Below are 18,729 nucleotides of genomic sequence, written 5' to 3' on the forward strand. Positions count from 1 at the left end.
TGGTGGTCGTTGCAGATTCACTGCCAGTCTCCTTCTAGTTCCCGTCCATTCTGCTGCCTCGCCACTGCATTAGCATTATTCAACCATTTATCCACACGGCTCACACTCTCAACGACCATACTTTTAATAAGGCTTTTTATGGCTTTAGCTGGTACTTATATACATAAAAACCCCGAAGGAGTACCAGGCACCAAAGTGGAACTAATGAATAATAGTTTTAGTTAAAGGGTCAGAGTTAACAGCTTCCTCTGATCTTAGAGGTCAACACACTAACTAGAAAACACTGCCGAAAAAATGTTATGGACAACCAACAACGCATAAAGCTACAGGTATCATCCACTTCATGCATCATTCCTGGCTGGACCGCTGCAAAGCGGAGGAGCCTGTGAACGACAAAGTGTCTGCGTGTGAGTGAGCGAGTGATTAAGCAGCACCATAGGTCGGTCGACCAGTTTCAGCTGGTAACGTCTTTGCCTCCATGAACATCATCTGATCCACTACGCTAATATATGCATGGTGGTGGTTGTTGCTGCATAATGCCTTTGTTGCTGATCCTGTAACGTTTGACCCAGAAAGTCTCATTTGATAAATGTAGGGACAACTCTAAAAATAGCAATTTCCAGTCATTGTTGTTGTTTCCTGATGATATTTATATTTTCCTGTATATGCATGTGTAATTATTTGTACTTGCATTCAAATACAAGTGGAAATAGGAATAATAATCCTGTTTTTGTTTTTCCGACATTGACAGTTTTAGAAAGTGTTGTTATATGTGTTCCAATAATAATTATATAATCATGAACAATTAAAGGTAATATTGGTTTGGGGTTTTATGAGTGGGGCATCAGTTCAAGGGACTGTGTCTGTGGGGTGGTTGGGTGGTAAACCTGTTTTGCATTAAAATCAGCTTAGATATGTGATGTTGAGGAGTGACTTGCTGGAAAGGACATGGGGGGGGGGGGGGGGGTCATAGCAGGGTAGGATGCAAGTTATTTTTCAATGCAGATGTTGACAGGTAGTGAACTTTGCTCTGCTGATCTGACTTTGATCACTGTGGCTTGATCTGCACTCACTGAAGCTCCTGTGAGTCTTTGTGGCTGGGGGAATACTACAAGGAGACTCTATTTCGTTTTTCCAAATCCATGTTGGAGAATAGGCTAACATGTGGGGGACAGCAAATGAGTGGTCAGAAATAACAGACATTGACAACGGAACTAACCAAAGCAGCGCCGACGCCTCCATATAGGTGAACTTGGTGATTGCAAGGGAGGTGAAATGTGGGCCCACATCTCGGAGTGACCAATAGCAGTAACTGCAGTCTCCCTGGGTTACGCTGTCTGTAAGCACAATAAAGCTATCAAACTGTACCTGCCGCTACCTCCCGCCCCCAGCTCTCACCAGCCAATGGTACTGGCCCTAGAGTGTACGCTCTATTTAGAACATTACTGCCCTCTGAAGTACAGACCAGCAGGGACGACAGGGGAGAAGTCTTTTTATAGCAGCTTAAGCTGGTTTTCACTTGGTTAATTGGTTTGTATAAAAACTACATTCATTGGATCTTTATAGAGGCTGGGGAGACTGCGGTACTACATAGATACTCTGTAGGCTGTTCGTCCATCATGAACTGACCACTGTGAGACAACATGGTGAAATAATGTACATATGGACATTTTCCTTCAGTCCTGGTGTTTTATAGTCATGCTTCTGAAAACAAATGCTTCACTTAGAACAGGGATCTCAAACTCTTGTATTACGATCACCTCTTACCTCTCAGTGGGGGATTTCATTCATCTCAAATACATACAGTGAAGCTGAGGAACTAGTCCGTCCCTCTCCTCTCCCCGGTGCCTGTTGCACTCCTCTGAACTGCATCTTTCACGTTATTTGATATTGAGATGAGACAAAGGAAGTAATAAACTAGATCCTGATGCATGGTTTTCTTCTCTTGAAACTGTCCAGAGCTCATAAGACCTCAGAAAGAGACGCTTTTGTTTTGCAGTTGCACGATTAGATCAAGCTTTCTAAATGTTAAATGTGAAACACGGAGACGATTAGTGGTCTGTCTGTCTGGAACCGGTCACTTGGCTGCCATATGTACACTGCCGTTCAAAAGTTTGGGGTCACTTAGAAATCAGCGTGTTTTTGAAAGAAAAGCACGTTTTGTCCATTAAAATAACATCATATTGATGAGAAATATTGTGTCGACATTGTTAGTGTTGTAAGTGACTACTGCAGCTGTAAACAGCTGATGTTTAATGAAACATCCACAGAGGCTTACAGAGGCCCATTCTCAGCTACCATTAGTCCCGTCTTCCAACGACAAGCTGAGTCTGCTAATGCAAGTTGGTCATTTCATCAGAAAACCCTGAAACTGTTGTGCTGATTAAAGACGCAATACATCTGGCCTTCTTTGACTAGTTGAGTATTTGGAGCATCAGCAGCTGTGGGTTCCATTACAGGCTCACAATGGCCAGAAACAAAGAACCGATTCCCTCCTTCAACAGGACAATGACCCGAAGCACAGCTCCAAACTATGTGAGAACTATTTAGCAGAGAAGCAGTTATTATTCTGTCTGTCATGGAGCGGCACAGTCAGCGGATCTCAGCCCTGTTGAGTTGTTGTGGGAGCAGCTTGACCGTACGGGACGCAAGAAGTGCCAATCAAGCCAACCTGACTTGTGGAAGGTGCTCCAGGACGCATGGGGAGAACTCTCTTGAACTGACAGCTAGAGAGCCAAAGGGCTGCAACTGCTGCAAATGGAGGATTCTTTGACCAAAGTTTTATTTCAATTAAAAATCATTATTTCTAACTTTGTCAATGACATTTATTCCTATTTAAACTCATTTAATGTATGTTAACGACATTTCTAAGTGATCCCAAACGTTTGAACGGCAGTGTATGTGATACATTTCCGAACAACACATCACTCCATACATATATATTCTACTCTTTTGATTAATCTCATCATTATTTCATGATTTATAATTTACACGAAACTCTTCAGGGCTCCATATTTGTGTGCCAGAAAGTGTGAAAGAAAAGATTCAGTTCAAAGAAAGGAGTGCTGTGTTATCACCATATACACCTGAACGCTGCAGGAGTCACAGGACCGCTGTCCAGGACCCCCCCCCCCCCCCCCCCCCTCCCCCCTCCATGCAGATTGCAGTTCACATTCATTAAGAACCCATCAGCCACAGTGGCACATCTCTGCAATTGGTTACCATAGGAAGGAGAAGCGGGAGACAGTCAGGTCTGACTTCATGGCAGATGACAGGTCAATGAGTCAGTGCAAAGTGAAGGCATTAGTCTAGAAAGCAGGGTTATTACAGACTGCAGTGTCACACCACTGTTGGCCATGCGGGTTGCTGGTCCCAATATGATTAACCCACAACCATTGCTAGTGTTGTGTAAACCGTCTCAACAGCTGATATGTGTGTGGAGAACAGGACAGAAGACGTGTGGGACGGTGTGTGAAGAGGCAGTGATGGTGGTGGTACCTGGTCCAGGATGCCCCCCAGCAGAGTCCACATGGCCTGGCCTTCACTCCGCAGCTCCCCGTTCACATTGAGCAGCTCCTTCAGGGACTCGCAGAGCTGCAGGAGGGGAGAGGACACAAGGTGAGGCCCCACACACACACACACTCACATTTTATTAAGCATATGAAAGCAGGGCATCAAATACATAGGCAAACCGCAGATCTTATGCTATGACATTTCATTTCCGTTATAAAGCCTATTGTGACCTGGTGCATTGAGGGAAAGTGTTTGAAATGTTCCGTACCTTTAATAATCAAAACAGTTTACCGGAGTTTCCAGTCGACAACATCAGATATTCAGTAGAACTATGCGACCAGTAGATCTTTGAGACTTGCACTAGTATCTGTTCTCAATCAGAATCAGAATCAGAACCATTTATTGCCAAGCAAGTTTGCACCTACAAGGAATTTGTCGTGGCGGGGTGGTGCGTAACATTTAACAGTAAACAATAACTATCACAATCAGCACAGTGCAAGAAAGAAACAAATTCAATTTACAATAAAATATAGAATAAAGTGCACAACAAAACAGATAACAGGACTGTAAAACAAGTGAAGTGGAAGTGGAAAGTTAAAAGTGATGAGTGTGTTTAAATAAAGAAACAGGGATGTCCTGGGGATGACAGAGTCAGTGGGGGTCCCGGGCTCTGTTAATGAGCCCGACTGCGGACGGGAAGAAACTGTGTGGCGTGAGGTCTTGGTCCTGATGGACCTCAGCCTCCTACCAGATGAAAGGGGCACGAATAGATCATGTCCAGGGTGAGAGGGGTCAGCTACAATCCTTCTTGCTCACTTCAGGGTCCTTGAAGCAAACAAGTCCTGGAGGGACGGCAGATTGCAGCCAATCACCTTCTCAGCAGAGCGAATGATGCGCTGCAGTCTGTCCTTGTCCTTTGCAGTGGCTGCAGCGTACCAGACCGTGATGGAGGAGCAGAGGATGGACTCGATGATGGCTCTGTAGAAATGCACCAACATTGTCTTTGGCAGGTTGAATTTCTTCAGCTGCCTCAAGAAGTACATCCTCTGCTGAGCCTTCTTGGTGATGGATCTGATGTTGAGCTCCACTTGAGGTCCTGGGATATGATGGAGCTCAGGAAGCGGAAGGACTCCACCACGTCGACGGGGGAGCCACACAGGGTGATAGGGGCTGGTGGGGCTACGTTCTTCCTGAAATCCACAACCATCTCCACTGTCTTTAGAGCGTTGAGCTCTAGGTTGTTCAGACCGCACCAGGTCACCAGATGGTCCGTCTCCCACCTGTAGGCGGACTCATCCCCACCAGAGATGAGTCCAATGAGGGTGGTGTCATCCGCAAACTTCAGGAGCTTGACGGACTGGTGACTGGAGGTGCAGCTGTTGGTGTACAGGGAGAAGAGGGGAAAGAACGCAGCCTTGGGGGGAGCTGGTGCTGATGGTCCTGGAGGATGAGACGTGCTTTCCCAGCTTGACGTGCTGCTTCCTGTCAGACAGGAAGTCTGTGATCCACTTGCAGGTGGAGTCGGGCACCTGCAGCTGGGAGAGCTTGTCATGCAGCAGAGACGGGATGATGGTGGATCAAAGCCAGTGTACCAAACACCTACCAAACCATCATCTCTGTGTACTTTTACCCTCACACCTGGAACTATAATACATGTCAGTACAGTACAGTACAGTGTGATTTTAAATGAGGTTCTCTTTCATCTGGAAAACAATCAAAAGCATATCTGATATTAAGCTACTCTGTAGTGCAATCAGCTGGCTCACAGCAACACGAGTAGAGCCACAGACTGTGTATAAGAAGGGGACGTGGTCATGGGGACGTCACCCATTGGTTTGTGCACTGATGTTTTGAATCCTCAAGTTCGGCGATCGTCATCTTGGATTGACGGCTCTGGTAGCGGCAGCGACCTGACAATCACTGTGTAGTAGGGCTGGGCGGTATGACCAAAAATGCATATCACAGTATTTTGTAAGACTCTGGCGGTTTCACGGTATTTCACGGTATTTTTTTCCCGCGTTAAAGCATTAATTAATTAACGCCAAGAAGAAACGGCCGGCCAGTGAGCGGTGAACAGCTGTTTGTGTGGCGTGTCTTCCGTTCCGTCACTTCCTGTTTCCTTTACCTACATTCCCCTGGGTCCTAAAGCCCTCCATGGAAAGAAACGGGATTAGACCGTAGGATTTAGTTGTTAGTAGGTGTTGTTTAGGTTTATTTCTTTATATATATATATATATATATATATATATATATATATATATATATATATATATATATATATATATATATATATATATAATTTTATTTTATTATCAGAACAGTGAAGAAAACGTTACCCTGAAAATGCACACTCCGGTACAGTAGGTGGCGGTATGCACCTATGCAAGTAGCGAGCCGCCAATTGAATTTAAAGAAGAAGAAGAAGCCCCCAGCTTCTTATCACAGTCTATGTAACAACGTACATTTATAACAAATACCACACATATTACGGTAATCAGCGTTGCATATGTGTCTGACCTAAATACCTTTTGTTGTTCAGTCTTTGTTCATCCTGCATCGCTCTTTTCTGTTCTCTAATGTAACGTTACTGCCGCAACAGAGCTGTTAGCTCCCAGCGGTTAGCAGACTGTTGTTAGCGAGGTTTACCCAGCATGCAGTTCGGCGGAGAATTTTTATAAATGTACAATTATTAGTGCTATAAATTGTTTATCTGTCACAAACTGTTGTGTCATGGTGTTTTGCCTTGTTAAAGAGCATTAGTTGTGGGTTGTAAATTGTTGTTAAAAAGTAAACCATGAGTAGGGTTCCCTCTCACAGGTAAGACAACTAGCTCCGATCGTAGCACCCCCAGCGGCGAACAATATATTTTGATGCCTGTTGAAGAGCAACAGAAGTTGTTTCGGCTGTACACCGGTATGACGGTTTTTGGGAAATTGAAACTGGTATACCGCCCCGCCCTAAAGCATCCCCTGCTTTATGGTCTGTTTGGCTCTAAATGGACATCATGCTGTATTGAATAAGACTTGAAACTAGAGATTGACACCATAAGCTCATGTTTACTGAGGAAATAAATCAAGAGAGAAGTAGAGTCATTTTCTCATAGACTTCTATACCACCACCAGAGGAGTCGCCCCTGGTGGTCAGAAGAGAGAATGACATTTTTGAAACACTTCTGTATTGGCTTCACTTGGCAGAACCGGAGGTTGCCGCCTGGGTAGAAGAGTAGCCTTATACATGTTAGAATGTGCACAGTTGCACCATTATGTTGCAGGTGAACCTTTAAACACATTTTGCAGTCAACGTAACAGTTTGATGAATATGATCTGCAAGAGTTGAGCCTTGTGTCACAAAGTCAACCTTGTACTGGGCTATAGGACTACAGATCAGTCAAAGCCAGACTTGTAATGACGTTCCTCCACTGGCATTCTCTCCAAGGCCACAGTCATGTCAGAGCAACTCAGGCAGTGCAATTAGCAACACACACTCCATTAATAACGCTTAACACGCACGGCAGACGACTGAACGCAACATTAACTCTTGTGACTTTTACTTCGCTGCTGTGTTCCCTTCCTCGTGTTGACAAATGGAGCGGCAGCCTCTTCAGAGGTCACATCTTTGAGGGGAGATGAGAGAACACATACTGAGGCCATGTCTGATGTGGTGATACTTGCACACGCTAAGCTAAGCCTTGTCCATAAGAAACCGAGGTAAGATGGCCACCTCCTTAATATATAAGATGAAAGAATTTAGGGCTGCAACAACGAATCGATAAAATCGATAATAATCGATTATTAAAATAGTTTTCATTATCGATTATCAAATTTCATTATCGATTCGTTGTGTCGCGCGATTATTACGCCACTCAATAAGTTGCGGAGTAGAAAAAAGAAAAAGAAAAAAGAGCGGAGCGGTAGAGGAAAGACCGTCGGAGAGACCCGTTGTTCTGAAACACATGGCGGAGGCAGAGAAATCAGTACGACCTAATCATGCCGTGTTCACACCAAACGCCAGTCTCGCCGGGGACTATTTGCGAATGGTCTAAAGCAGTGGTCGCCAACCCGTCGATCGCGATCGACCGGTCGATCTCGGAGACTTTCCCTGTCGCTCTCCAAAATAAAATAAAAATAAATTCAGAAACACATTGGGACTCATTCTCGAACATTTTCTGAAATGTCTTCTGAAATGTTTTCTTCCGGACTTCAGAAGACCAACGTCAGAAAAGATCTCCGCCTGATTCATGAATGCCTGAAAATGCTAGTTTGTCCGTCTTTCCTTCACAAGCAGGAAAATGATTTCTCTCTCTTTATTTGAGAAAGGTTCATATTTGTGTTGTCAAATTTCACTATGACCCTTAAATTCTGTCTCTTGTGTTATCATATGCTGAATGCAAACAAAACTACAGAGCAAAATCACACTCTTTCTGATTGAACCAATCTATGAACTGTCTGAAACAATGGATTTTCATGGCCCCAAATGGGCCCCAAACTAAATTGCGCGCAAACATGACACGCTCCCCTTGGGGCCAAGCCCCCCCCTTTCTGTAAATCCTAGAGACGCCCCTGGTCTGGACAGTCTTTTTCTCTCAACTCCTCAATAGGCAGATCATGCCTGTCACCAAGGCAGAGGTCGGGGATCTTGGGCTTAAAAAGGTTGGTGACCACTGCTCTAAAGTGCATGAAGCATTTACGAGCGTGTTGAACTCGTCTCTTTATCTTTGTATACGAATAATGCCAAAAAAGCAGCAAAATACTGCACCATTGACCTTCGATCAGGTTTGTGTTCGCCAACAATGCGCCTGACCACGCCTCCTTTTAAGACCATAGATGGCCACAAGTACATTTGGGTGCTGAGCGAGACACTGACAACTGCGTCGGTCTGAAACTGGCAATGCAGGTGTGCTGATTAATGCAGATACTATTGATGCAGGCAGGTGTGCAGTTGGTGACAGTGTGGGCTCCATGGCAGCTCCAACAGCTTGAAGAAGTCACAGCGAGTGGGCGGGCTTAGCAAAGAGTCAATTTGGTAGAGACATACGTGTTCCCCTCAGGGTGTCGCATCTTTAACGATCCCATAAATAATCCTCCAGCACCATCATCAGGTCAACATCTTTAATTCAGCAAATACTATGTTTTATGACCAAATACTGAATTTAGTACTAATTAGCAAATGTTAGCATGCCAACACACTAAGATGGTGATCTTAGCAAACAGTACACCTGCTAAACCTCAACCTCAACACAAGAACTGCTGGCATGGCTGTGGATTCTTGCTGGAATTCTATTTTCACCATGATTTTTTGCATTATATATATCTTTTAATCTTTAAATATTATTAGCAAACAACCTATAAATAACCTATTGTTAGTGCAATATTAAATGAGTTGGAGCACTCCATGCAGCAGCGATGACCTGCTGGGTTCGGGTTGTGTTGCTCACCTTGTTGTACTCCACGTGCAGCTTCTCTTGCTCGCTCTCCAGCTTGTCTTTTAAGTTCTTCTGTTCAGAGATGTTGTCCTGGATCTGGATCATTCGCATGTTCCGCTCTGAACATCAATGGGAGAAAAATCAATAGCACGATCACAATCTATATATACAGGAAATGCACATGAGAGAGTGCACTGATGGCAGATAGGCCCTCTGCTGCAGGCTAATGGAGTCTGCTCCCAAGGTTACTGGCGTGGCATCTCACACATCTGGCACCACAATCATTTATTTGGGGAGAAACAGCATCAACCATCGGGATGGTTGGGGTGTTCTGAAGTGGGGTTGTATGAGGTTCTTATCCATCGTCAGTTTATTACCTACAGTAGACGGGACACTAGCCCTGCCCGTTTATCCAAACTGGAGGTGTGCCGACCGCTGCCTATTGTCGGTAATACACTGACTATGTACAAGTACCCGACACAATCCCCCTTCAAAAGATCCAAACTCTCCCTTTAACCACCTTTTATATACAGTATGGAGATAAATACAAAACCCTTTCAGCTTTGATCAAATTACAATCGTGACACCGGACTTCGTTTTGCACTTTAGATCTAAAAATAAGAGATTATAAAACGATTAGAAGTTTCTTACTTTGAATTGTTATTGATGCTCTACATGCATATCCATAAATTCAAGCGCACGGAGCACGGGACAGCCATAAGAGGGACTGTCAGCGAGCTTACAGATAAGCATCACGTTTTATTAAGCTCTTCCTCAGGCAGCTCTGAAGGAGAACGGAGGCAGAAAAGAAAAGGATAACAGTGCTGCTAGCGTCGCTGCGGCTTTTTCAATACAGGCGATTCGACTACTGCGCTTACGCACATCCCAATGCCGAAACAATATATCATGCAGCCCTCCTGCAAAACCTTTCCCCGGAGTCATTGGTGAAGAGAGAATGGCAGGGAAATGGTTAAAGCTTCTCAAGTGACTCTAAAACTCATATCAGATAATTAGAAATACTCTCCACTGGTGCTATTAGTCATTTTTTTACAGTAATTTCCACAATCTGAGCGGAAGAACACAACAACCTGCAGTGACTGGAGCGGACTACGAGTTTCCTCACCCAGGTAGTAGTTGACGAAGTCTGCTGTGAGGGCGGGCTGCTTGTGCTTCCTGCGTCCGTCCAAGCTGGCGCTAGCATCGGACGTGTCCACGGGGAAAATGTCGGTGCTGATGCCCATCAGCTCAGCTTTCCTCATCAGCTTCCTGATGGCCGAGGCACTAGAGGTCAGGGGTCGCGGCAGCTTCTCCCGGGGTACCCACGCCTGAGGCCGAGTGTTCCTGGACAGCTCTGCTTTTGCCCTGTACTGCTGCAGGCGGGTAGTGATGCGGGCCTGCGGTAGGATTCACACATCTTTACACACAACTGTATGTACCGCTAAACTCATGATATTCCAGCCCTAACCCTAACAGACCTAGTCTTCACCTCATCTTTCTCTCCTTGTTGAGTCACATGAGCAGGTTTAAATAGAGGTACAATCACACATGCAGATGTTTAAAAGCTCTTCTGACATGTGGCTCTGCGGCTGACATGAATGAATGAACATTACCTGGGCTTCCGGAGTGAGTTGTTTCTCTCTCTCCTGCAGAGAGACTTTGCAGTATGACTGTAAGGCCAGATAATTCTTCCTTTTCCACTTCCTGTCAAAGCGGTCAGCGTGCTGTTTGCAGTACGCAAAAAACGGATCGGCAATGTCCTGAGGAAGCAGAAACACACGCATGCATTAACAGTCGTAATAAGAGATAAAGAATGGGAACTTTATCGTTTAGCAGGGGTCAGGTCAAGGACGCCCAAACTGATAGAGAGATGGAGCAGGGACCCCCGACTATATATATTGTATAACATTGTGTTTTATATTAAATGGGCCTAGTACCGTGTATACCTCTTTATTGTGCATTCAATACTAAGCTATTCAAATAATACACAGGTTCAAATATTCATGTTTTCATTTTAAACAGGTACAGTGAGTAGGGAGGCCGTGCCACTGCTTTTCATAAACATACCGTGTCAGCTGATACTAATGCCAATATCAACATTGTCTGTCAATTGCATGATAATCATGCATACAAGCTATTCAAACTGATGTTTTCATTTTAAACGTGGAAACGAAAAATGAGTGATGGCCTATTAGTACCACTGCCATGCATAAAGATAAAAAAAATATTTTTTTATTTTCTAATCAACCAAAGATTTCGCAGACCCCTTGCAGTACCTCCGCGGACCCCCTGTTGAAGACCTCTGGTTTACAGCTTTTACTGCACTGACATGATAAAACCCAGTCCTTCGTTCCTCACACACAAAGAAAAGCAGAAGCAGTTGTTCTCTGCTGGCCTTCTGGGACCAGTTAAACCTAACTAGTTGCCGTGGATGACATCAGCATGTTGATAGAAGCCTTTTAGTGCGATTGAATGGATTCAGTGATTTGCAGTCGGCCCTTTTCTGGATGCTTATTGTGCAGAAATAGACGATGTCTGGTGCGTACATGAACTGCTCAGCAAGATGGACCGTGAGTGTTAAAACCCCAGTTCTTGTTGAAATACTTTATTAAAACTAGAATTACCGGCTCACTTTATATCTGTCCAAATATCATCACGTCGTCAACTTATCCTATTAGACATCTGTGTGAAATTGTCATAATTAGCATACGAATCATTGAGTTATGGTTAAAAATGTGTTTTGTGAGGTCACAGTGAGCTTTGACCTCCAGACTCGAATCACTTCCTCCTTCGGTTGAAGCAGATGTCTGTGCCCGATGTATTGAAACTCCCTCAAGGCGTGTCTTAGGTATCCTGTTCATGAGAGTGGTACGGACAGACAACCCCAATACATGCCCTCTATATGTATTCTCTATACATAGAGTATTGATTATCAATGAAACTGTTGGAACTCAAAATGCTTCTGTTAGCTTTTTCCTGTTTGCAGCTAATATCCATGAATCAATATCACAGCTGATCAGCTCACACTGTTACATTGTTACAGTTACATTCATACATTGAGGTTGTATAAACTGTGTTTTGGCCACAGTGTGAAAATGTTTTTGAAAGGCTGAACGCCAACAAACATGGATCGAGGCAGCATTTTTTGCTCGATAAAAACAAACAAAAAGAAATGATTCTCTGGAGTTATTGGGTATGTTTAGATCACACAAGCAGAAAACAATCCTATGCATCCACGACTGGAATCTAATTCTACAAATAGTATAACACTAATAACATCAGTGTAGCCAGATCTTGATCTGTGCAGAAATGTCAGGCAAATAATAACTTTGCTTCGTTGATCGTACAAGGAAAAACAACATCTTTCTAGTGTTGTGAACCTGAAAGTGAAATGTAAATGATAAATATGGTAATTAAAGTACCTACCTTTGACCGTCCCGTGTGACGAGGACTAGGGTTGGGTATCGTTTGGGGTTTTTCCGATACCGGTGCTAAAACAATACTTTTAAAATGATACCGGTGTCTAAACGGTGCCTGAACAGATACTTTTTTCTTCAAATTGAACAATATATTAACTGTTTAAAGTATACTATAAATATAAATAAATACAAAACACACACACTCTGTACACACACTACAGCTTCAAACTTCAGCAATTATTTTGCAGAAATATGAGCATATTTGCATTCTCTGGCAAAATACGACCTCTCCTGACTTATTTTATTTTATTTTACCAATTGGTGGCGCTAATGCGCCACTTCATCGTTTGCCAACCGCCACTACACCTCAAAGAAGAAGAAGAAGAAGGTTTTGCGTGCCGGATATTGTGCTTGTTATGAGCGGCAGCGCTAAGGACCCGGATGTCGATGGAGTAAGTCCGTAGCCTGCCAGCCGTATGACAGATCTCGTTCTTTGTTTTTTTTTCAATAAATCATGGCCAAAGCTTAGTCAGAATGATGGAGGGGTTTGTTTCTAAGCGCGCACAGCTTGTCCGGTTGTAATAATATTATGAGTGAGGAGCGGAGGGCCGATGCTAACGATAGCATCGGTCCTAGGACGAGCTAACCTAGAGCTAACGAGTAGTGTAAAAAAGTATTTCAATCGGCTCAGGCACCGAAAGGAAGCACCGAAATCTGCGTTGCATTTCGGTCCGGTAGATTCCGGTCGTATCGGAACCGGTACCATACCGGCACCGGTTTTCAGTACCCAACCCTAATGAGGACACAGATAAGCTGAGGGACAAGACTCACGGCTGGTCTTTACTTTTGTTTGGTGTTTTTTACCTACATCATGAAACCATAACTCTTTGAAAATCGCTTCAATCTGGTTTGCCATTTAAACAGTTGCCTCGAGCATGTTGTCTGAAATGTAGAATTTGTTTCACCTCCTCTGCTGCGGCCTCAGACAGGAGCCCCTCCCTCTGTGCACAGGTGACATGGAAATAGGAACGACACATTCCTGCATCACAGCTGATGCACACACCGGTCCGGGCGAAGCGGGCGTCCTCACAGAAACTGCACTCCTGAATGCAACAGAATGCAACAGGGAGATGTCAAGTTGCAGGTGCAACGAACACTGGTTTCTTTGAGCCCATCACCACATCTGTTGCTTTACTGCGACTACTTTAATCTATTGGCCTTTTCCACAGAAGACATTTTGACTGGACAGGTGTAAATAATGAAATCAATGATGGCTGAATTCCATTTTAGATGCTTTTGATTTCACTTCAACTATTTTTGACACTTGAAATGCAACAAACTATCTCGAGCACTTCCACTTCAACCGATATTTCAAGGGCAAAATGACAGTTCTCATTGCTTAGAGATAAACTGACATTTCAACTGCTTTCATCTTTTACTCTTCACCTGACAGTTCAACTTCATCTCATTCTTCAAACAAGAGTTCAACTGCGTTTAGTGATTTGAAGTGTTTCGCACTTCTGCTAGTATCTGAGAATAATGACTTAGTATCTGAGAATAATGACTTAGTATCTCAGAATAATGACTTAGTATCTCAGAATAATGACTTAGTATCTCAGAATAATGACATAGTATCTCAGAATAATGACTTAGTATCTCAGAATAATGACCTAGTATCTCAGAATAATGACTTGGTATCCGAGAATAATGACTTAGCATCCGAGAATAATGACTTAGCATCTCAGAATAATGACTTAGCATCTCAGAATGACTTAGTATCTCAGAATAATGACTTAGTATCCGAGAATAATGACTTAGCATCCGAGAATAATGACTTAGTATCTCAGAATAATGACTTAGTATCTCAGAATAATGACTTAGAAAGTGGCCCCTGCAGGATGTGAAACATGTGACATGAATTTATAATCCCACCTGCATAAATGTGTAAAAAGAGTACTTGCCTTGGCCCCGTATTTTGAGTAATTCATCTCAGTGAGCGTCACTGGTCGTAGTTTATCGATGTCTCCAAATGCTACGCCGGGAACGTAAAGTGCACAGACCACATGCACCCATCTAAGAATGAAGAGGAAGAAAACCAGGTGGGTTGATGAACTGGTTTGTAGATCAAGAGAACAAAAATTAGAACACATTAGCATGAAAACTTGCCCTGCCCGAGTTTGAAAAAGGTGACATTTAAAATGTATTGATTTCCGGTCAGTGATTTCAAGCAACGCCATCAAATTGATCAAAGTCTATGTCCGTGGTTATTTTTGCATTTAGTATGGAGGATTACTGCAGACAACAACAAACTTCACATCATGAAAATGGCTGCAGTGAGTTGCTCAGACACTTCAAAAAGACATGGATTCATAGATTTATGTAGCCCCAGACTCTAGCTGTGGTTTGGTGTGACACAATTTGAAATGCGGACTTTAGGGAAGAGAATCCGAAGTCCAATATAAAGATATCCATCTCTAGCAAGCAACCGCTTCACAGTTTAATTTGCTGTGTTTTTCATGCTCTAGTGAAGTAGTAAATTCGGGTGCAGCCTAGCTGAGGAGCACTATCAGCGATAACGTGGCTGAAGTCTCCACGCTTCACATAACACTCTTTTCTCTCACTCCTTTTCATTCTCTATCTCTTCTCTTCCCTCCATCCTCTTCTCTCGTTCCTCTGCCAGTTCTCTCTCTCGCCTCCTAAATCCAACTTCCCTTTTTCTCCAATGCTGAATATACTGTATGTACAATTTAGATTGTACACATATTGCCTTCAGCATTTCAACCAGCGGAGGTCATTGGGCATTATTTGTTTCTGGACATGTAACACTCGCTGCCTCTCGTAAATGGCAGCTGACCACCGGGTCAATGTGTCATTGTATCCCACCTCCCAGCGTCAGTCTCTTTGAAGATGCCGTCCTGGTTGGGGCACAGCTCACAGCTCGGAGTCACTCCGTTCTTGCAGGCGTCACAGAACCAAGGCTCTGTTGAGTTCTCTGAGGCAGAGCTCATGATTGAGTCGCTCTCGCCGTCCACACCGTAACATCCTGGAAACAGAAAAGGATGGCCGGTATGGCATTATCGATTATATTGCTATAACATTCACCAAGAAGCAGAGGAAATACAGGCCTATGAGCTGACTGTTCATTGGAAAAGTGGTGTTCATTTGTGTAGATTATCAAAAACCAGAGATTATTTTCTGCAAAAATCCAAAATTCAATGGAAAAATCCCACTGGCTTTTTGTTGAGGAAACCAGTGCGATGCTAACTTCCAGGTTGGCCGATGAACATACTTTGTTCCTGAGGCGCTCTATTCTGAGAACATCACTATGACATCATAAGGGTTATTTTCTTAGACTGGATAGAGCTCCTTTAGAACGGAAGACATTAAACAACTGTTTTCACTGGATGAGTAGACCAGTTTATATATTAAAGAGTAACTGCTCACCTGTTTTTTAAGCTACAAATTAAATCATATTAACACATCAAAGTACACAAATTTGTAAATAAAATTGCCCTTTTCATGGTTGAAAATGGCTCAAAAGATTATATATATATATATATATATAATATAATATAGGCCTCGTCTGTTTTAGAAGTACCGTGCACAACCCAGGACCCCTGGTTGTCATATGGTGTTTGGCCATTTTGTTTGTATTTTGACATCATTCTGCTCACCAGGTTCATTACTGAGATTTGTGAATGTAATGATATGGTTCAAATGAAGTTGTACAGGGAAGGAGGGTTGTAGACAAGCTACGAGTTTATCTAGAATGTCAAAACCACTTCATTCTGAGGTAAAAGGGACAATGAGTGCACCTGAGTTGTTGGTAATAACCCCTCACAATAAAGTGTGCACAACGACAGAAAGTAAAGTAGGGCAATGATAAAATAGTTAGTGGGTCTAAAAATGTATCCAAATAAGATACCGTAAGGCTACAAACCTCTACAAACTCTGCACCTGTCTGACTGACACGGAAAAAACATAAACAGACTTCATTTTAACAATGTGGCCACATTCTGTATCTTAGCTCTCAGCAATTCAAATGGTGAGTACAAAGTAATAACCAGAAAGAAAGGTGGTTATAAACTGGAATCCAAATAATAAATATGTAAGTGCAAGAAATATTGGAGAAAGTACAAAAAACATGTCATTTAGTTTATTACAATTTGCATGTAGCAAGAACATTATTTGTCACAGCAAGAAACTATTACTGTTCAACTGCAGGTTTCCTCTGTCTGGAAGATAAACATTCAAGAAACCCTCTGTGGTGTCGAGTGTTGTCATTCGTCAATTGAATGGCATAATCCATCAACCATCAAACCTAAATGGAAAGAGATAACATGGACCTGCCTCTTGCTCTGCCATAGGTTATTGTTGCCCTTCACTGACAACACAAAGCAATGGAAGGTAGACATGGACAATCATTTGCCTCCACCTTTGTGTTTAAAACCACAAGTACAAAAGGAATGATGTTGCCGTTTGAGAGCTTTTCTTAGCCAGCTGCTACAATATGTAGCTAATTTTGCTATACTGTATGTCCTGTTTTCAATGCCCTGTGGTTTGCTGTTGTATCACTCTGAGAATGAGGTAGAAGACAAAGTACAAAATAGGCCTGGTTTGCTCTGGTTTCAAAGCTGTCAATCTACTCGGACACTGCAGCACCACAAATTGAACATTTGATATAAAAGTGCCCCAGAGAAGCATGAAGAAGCCAAGCGAACAAATTTTAATGTCGTCCTCTTCATTTTCTGAGGTTGCCTAAACAATCACTTGGCTGATGTGGTTTCTATGGCAGCTATTACACCAGGCAGACGTGCTCTTCACTACCAATGAGGGCAGCAATCAGTACTCTGCCTCCGCTGGGGAGATAACACTAACTCTTAATTCAGTCAACCAGCCTTCAGGCTTTTAGAGCAATGGGAAAGACTCACAAATCTAAAGCTCAATGTTCTGCATGCCCGTCACTGTGTGCCACACTGGGGAGTCGGGCGCCCATCGAAAGCAAACACTGGGGCGGATGGAGTTGTTTATTCAGCTCTACACTTTGTTTGGTGGGTCCATGTCCTTTTCTGATTGCGAGACCTTTGCCGTGTGTCACGTTGAATCACTCATTTTGAATTCTGCTCTTCAGAGGCTGGTGGGGTATATCTTAAGTTTTCACATGCCAGTGTTTTTTTTTTTAACTCAGAGGCAGGATACACCAGTCAAGCGTCTGATTGGTGCAATTAAGTCACAGCTGGAATTTGTCCTGACCTTCAAAACGGGCAAACTACTTACAATCGAACTACCCAAGATGCGAACGTAACTACTGCCTATTTTTCTACCTCCATTTTCCTGCACAGCAGGCGGCAAGGACAGAAGGTTAAATCCTGCTTGCGCCAATATATCTCCACTCAACGTTTACTTTCTTAAAGGAAGAGGTGTTACTGCAACAGTTGGGTGCTTCATCCTTACTGATTGGGCTTTGAACCGTGGAACTGGGGGTTGTGAACGACCACCATGCTGGTTTAACCGACTTATGGCTGAACCGTGGCACAAATCTTCGGTGTTCCTTTTGAACTGAGATACAAAGCTCAGACCGTTAAGCCACGGGTTGCTGGCTAATATGAGCTAAGCTGACAAAAAGTGATGACGACAGGATATCTTCATAATCCCTGAAGGATAGATTATCCTTGTCAGGAATGACGAGCCTGGCAGGAAAAAAAGGGGGCAAGGTAGAGTTGACTGAACCAAGAACCAAGAAACTGTATTGAGATTTAATAGAAAGAACTGTTTGCTTGCCTTCGACAAAAGCCACCATGGTGTGGATGCATCCAGTAGCGAGAATGAGTATAAAGGCAGAGTAAACGCAATGTCGGCACCTTCCCATGGGTTGTAAATAAAAGCGATGAGGACCTCACATAAATGAAAACGCCAACTGCTATTCGGACAGCACATCACAGTTGGCATTAGGGCAGCACATCACAGTTGGCATTAGGGCTGCACGATTATGGCCAAAATCATAATCGCGATTATTTTAATCAATATTGTGATCACGATTATTTCACTATTGTTCATTAATTTTACAGACATCTTTTTATTGCACTTTCACATTTAAATGAACAAGAACACTGCTTCCACTTCCATTGTCGTGCTACATTCAGGCTAATGTACAACTCTTTGCATCAGACTGGTCCTGATCACAGTGCATCTCGTAGAAGGAAAATATAAATAAAATAGTATCAACACTTTTTACCCAAAATTAAATCAACAGAGCACTGCTTTCACTTCCATGTTGTGCTACATTCCAGCTAATGTACACGTCTCTGCATCGCTTTGCGGCGCAGACACAACTCTAACGCTCTCTGTGCATATGATTTGTTCTTGGTTAACATCACT

The 18,729-nt window shown here is 43.2% G+C and overlaps 1 protein-coding gene across 3 annotated transcripts in view; it reads right to left on the reverse strand.

Moving 5' to 3' along the window:
• Positions 1–18,729, reverse strand: part of phf14 (PHD finger protein 14) — a 105,204-nt gene that overhangs the window by 71,695 nt on the left and 14,780 nt on the right. For all 3 annotated transcript variants that reach the window (XM_079288493.1, XM_079288491.1, XM_079288492.1), the window contains exons 5-11: positions 15,235–15,394; positions 14,313–14,424; positions 13,317–13,454; positions 10,546–10,692; positions 10,059–10,329; positions 8,948–9,054; positions 3,499–3,594 (exon numbers count right to left, since the gene is read on the reverse strand). In XM_079288493.1, coding sequence (XP_079144619.1) covers positions 3,499–3,594; positions 8,948–9,054; positions 10,059–10,329; positions 10,546–10,692; positions 13,317–13,454; positions 14,313–14,424; positions 15,235–15,394 — 1,031 coding nt within the window. The remainder of the gene's footprint in view (positions 1–3,498; positions 3,595–8,947; positions 9,055–10,058; positions 10,330–10,545; positions 10,693–13,316; positions 13,455–14,312; positions 14,425–15,234; positions 15,395–18,729) is intronic.

Source organism: Melanostigma gelatinosum (assembly GCF_949748355.1).
Source record: "Melanostigma gelatinosum genome assembly, chromosome: 17".
Classification (NCBI taxonomy): domain Eukaryota; kingdom Metazoa; phylum Chordata; class Actinopteri; order Perciformes; family Zoarcidae; genus Melanostigma; species Melanostigma gelatinosum.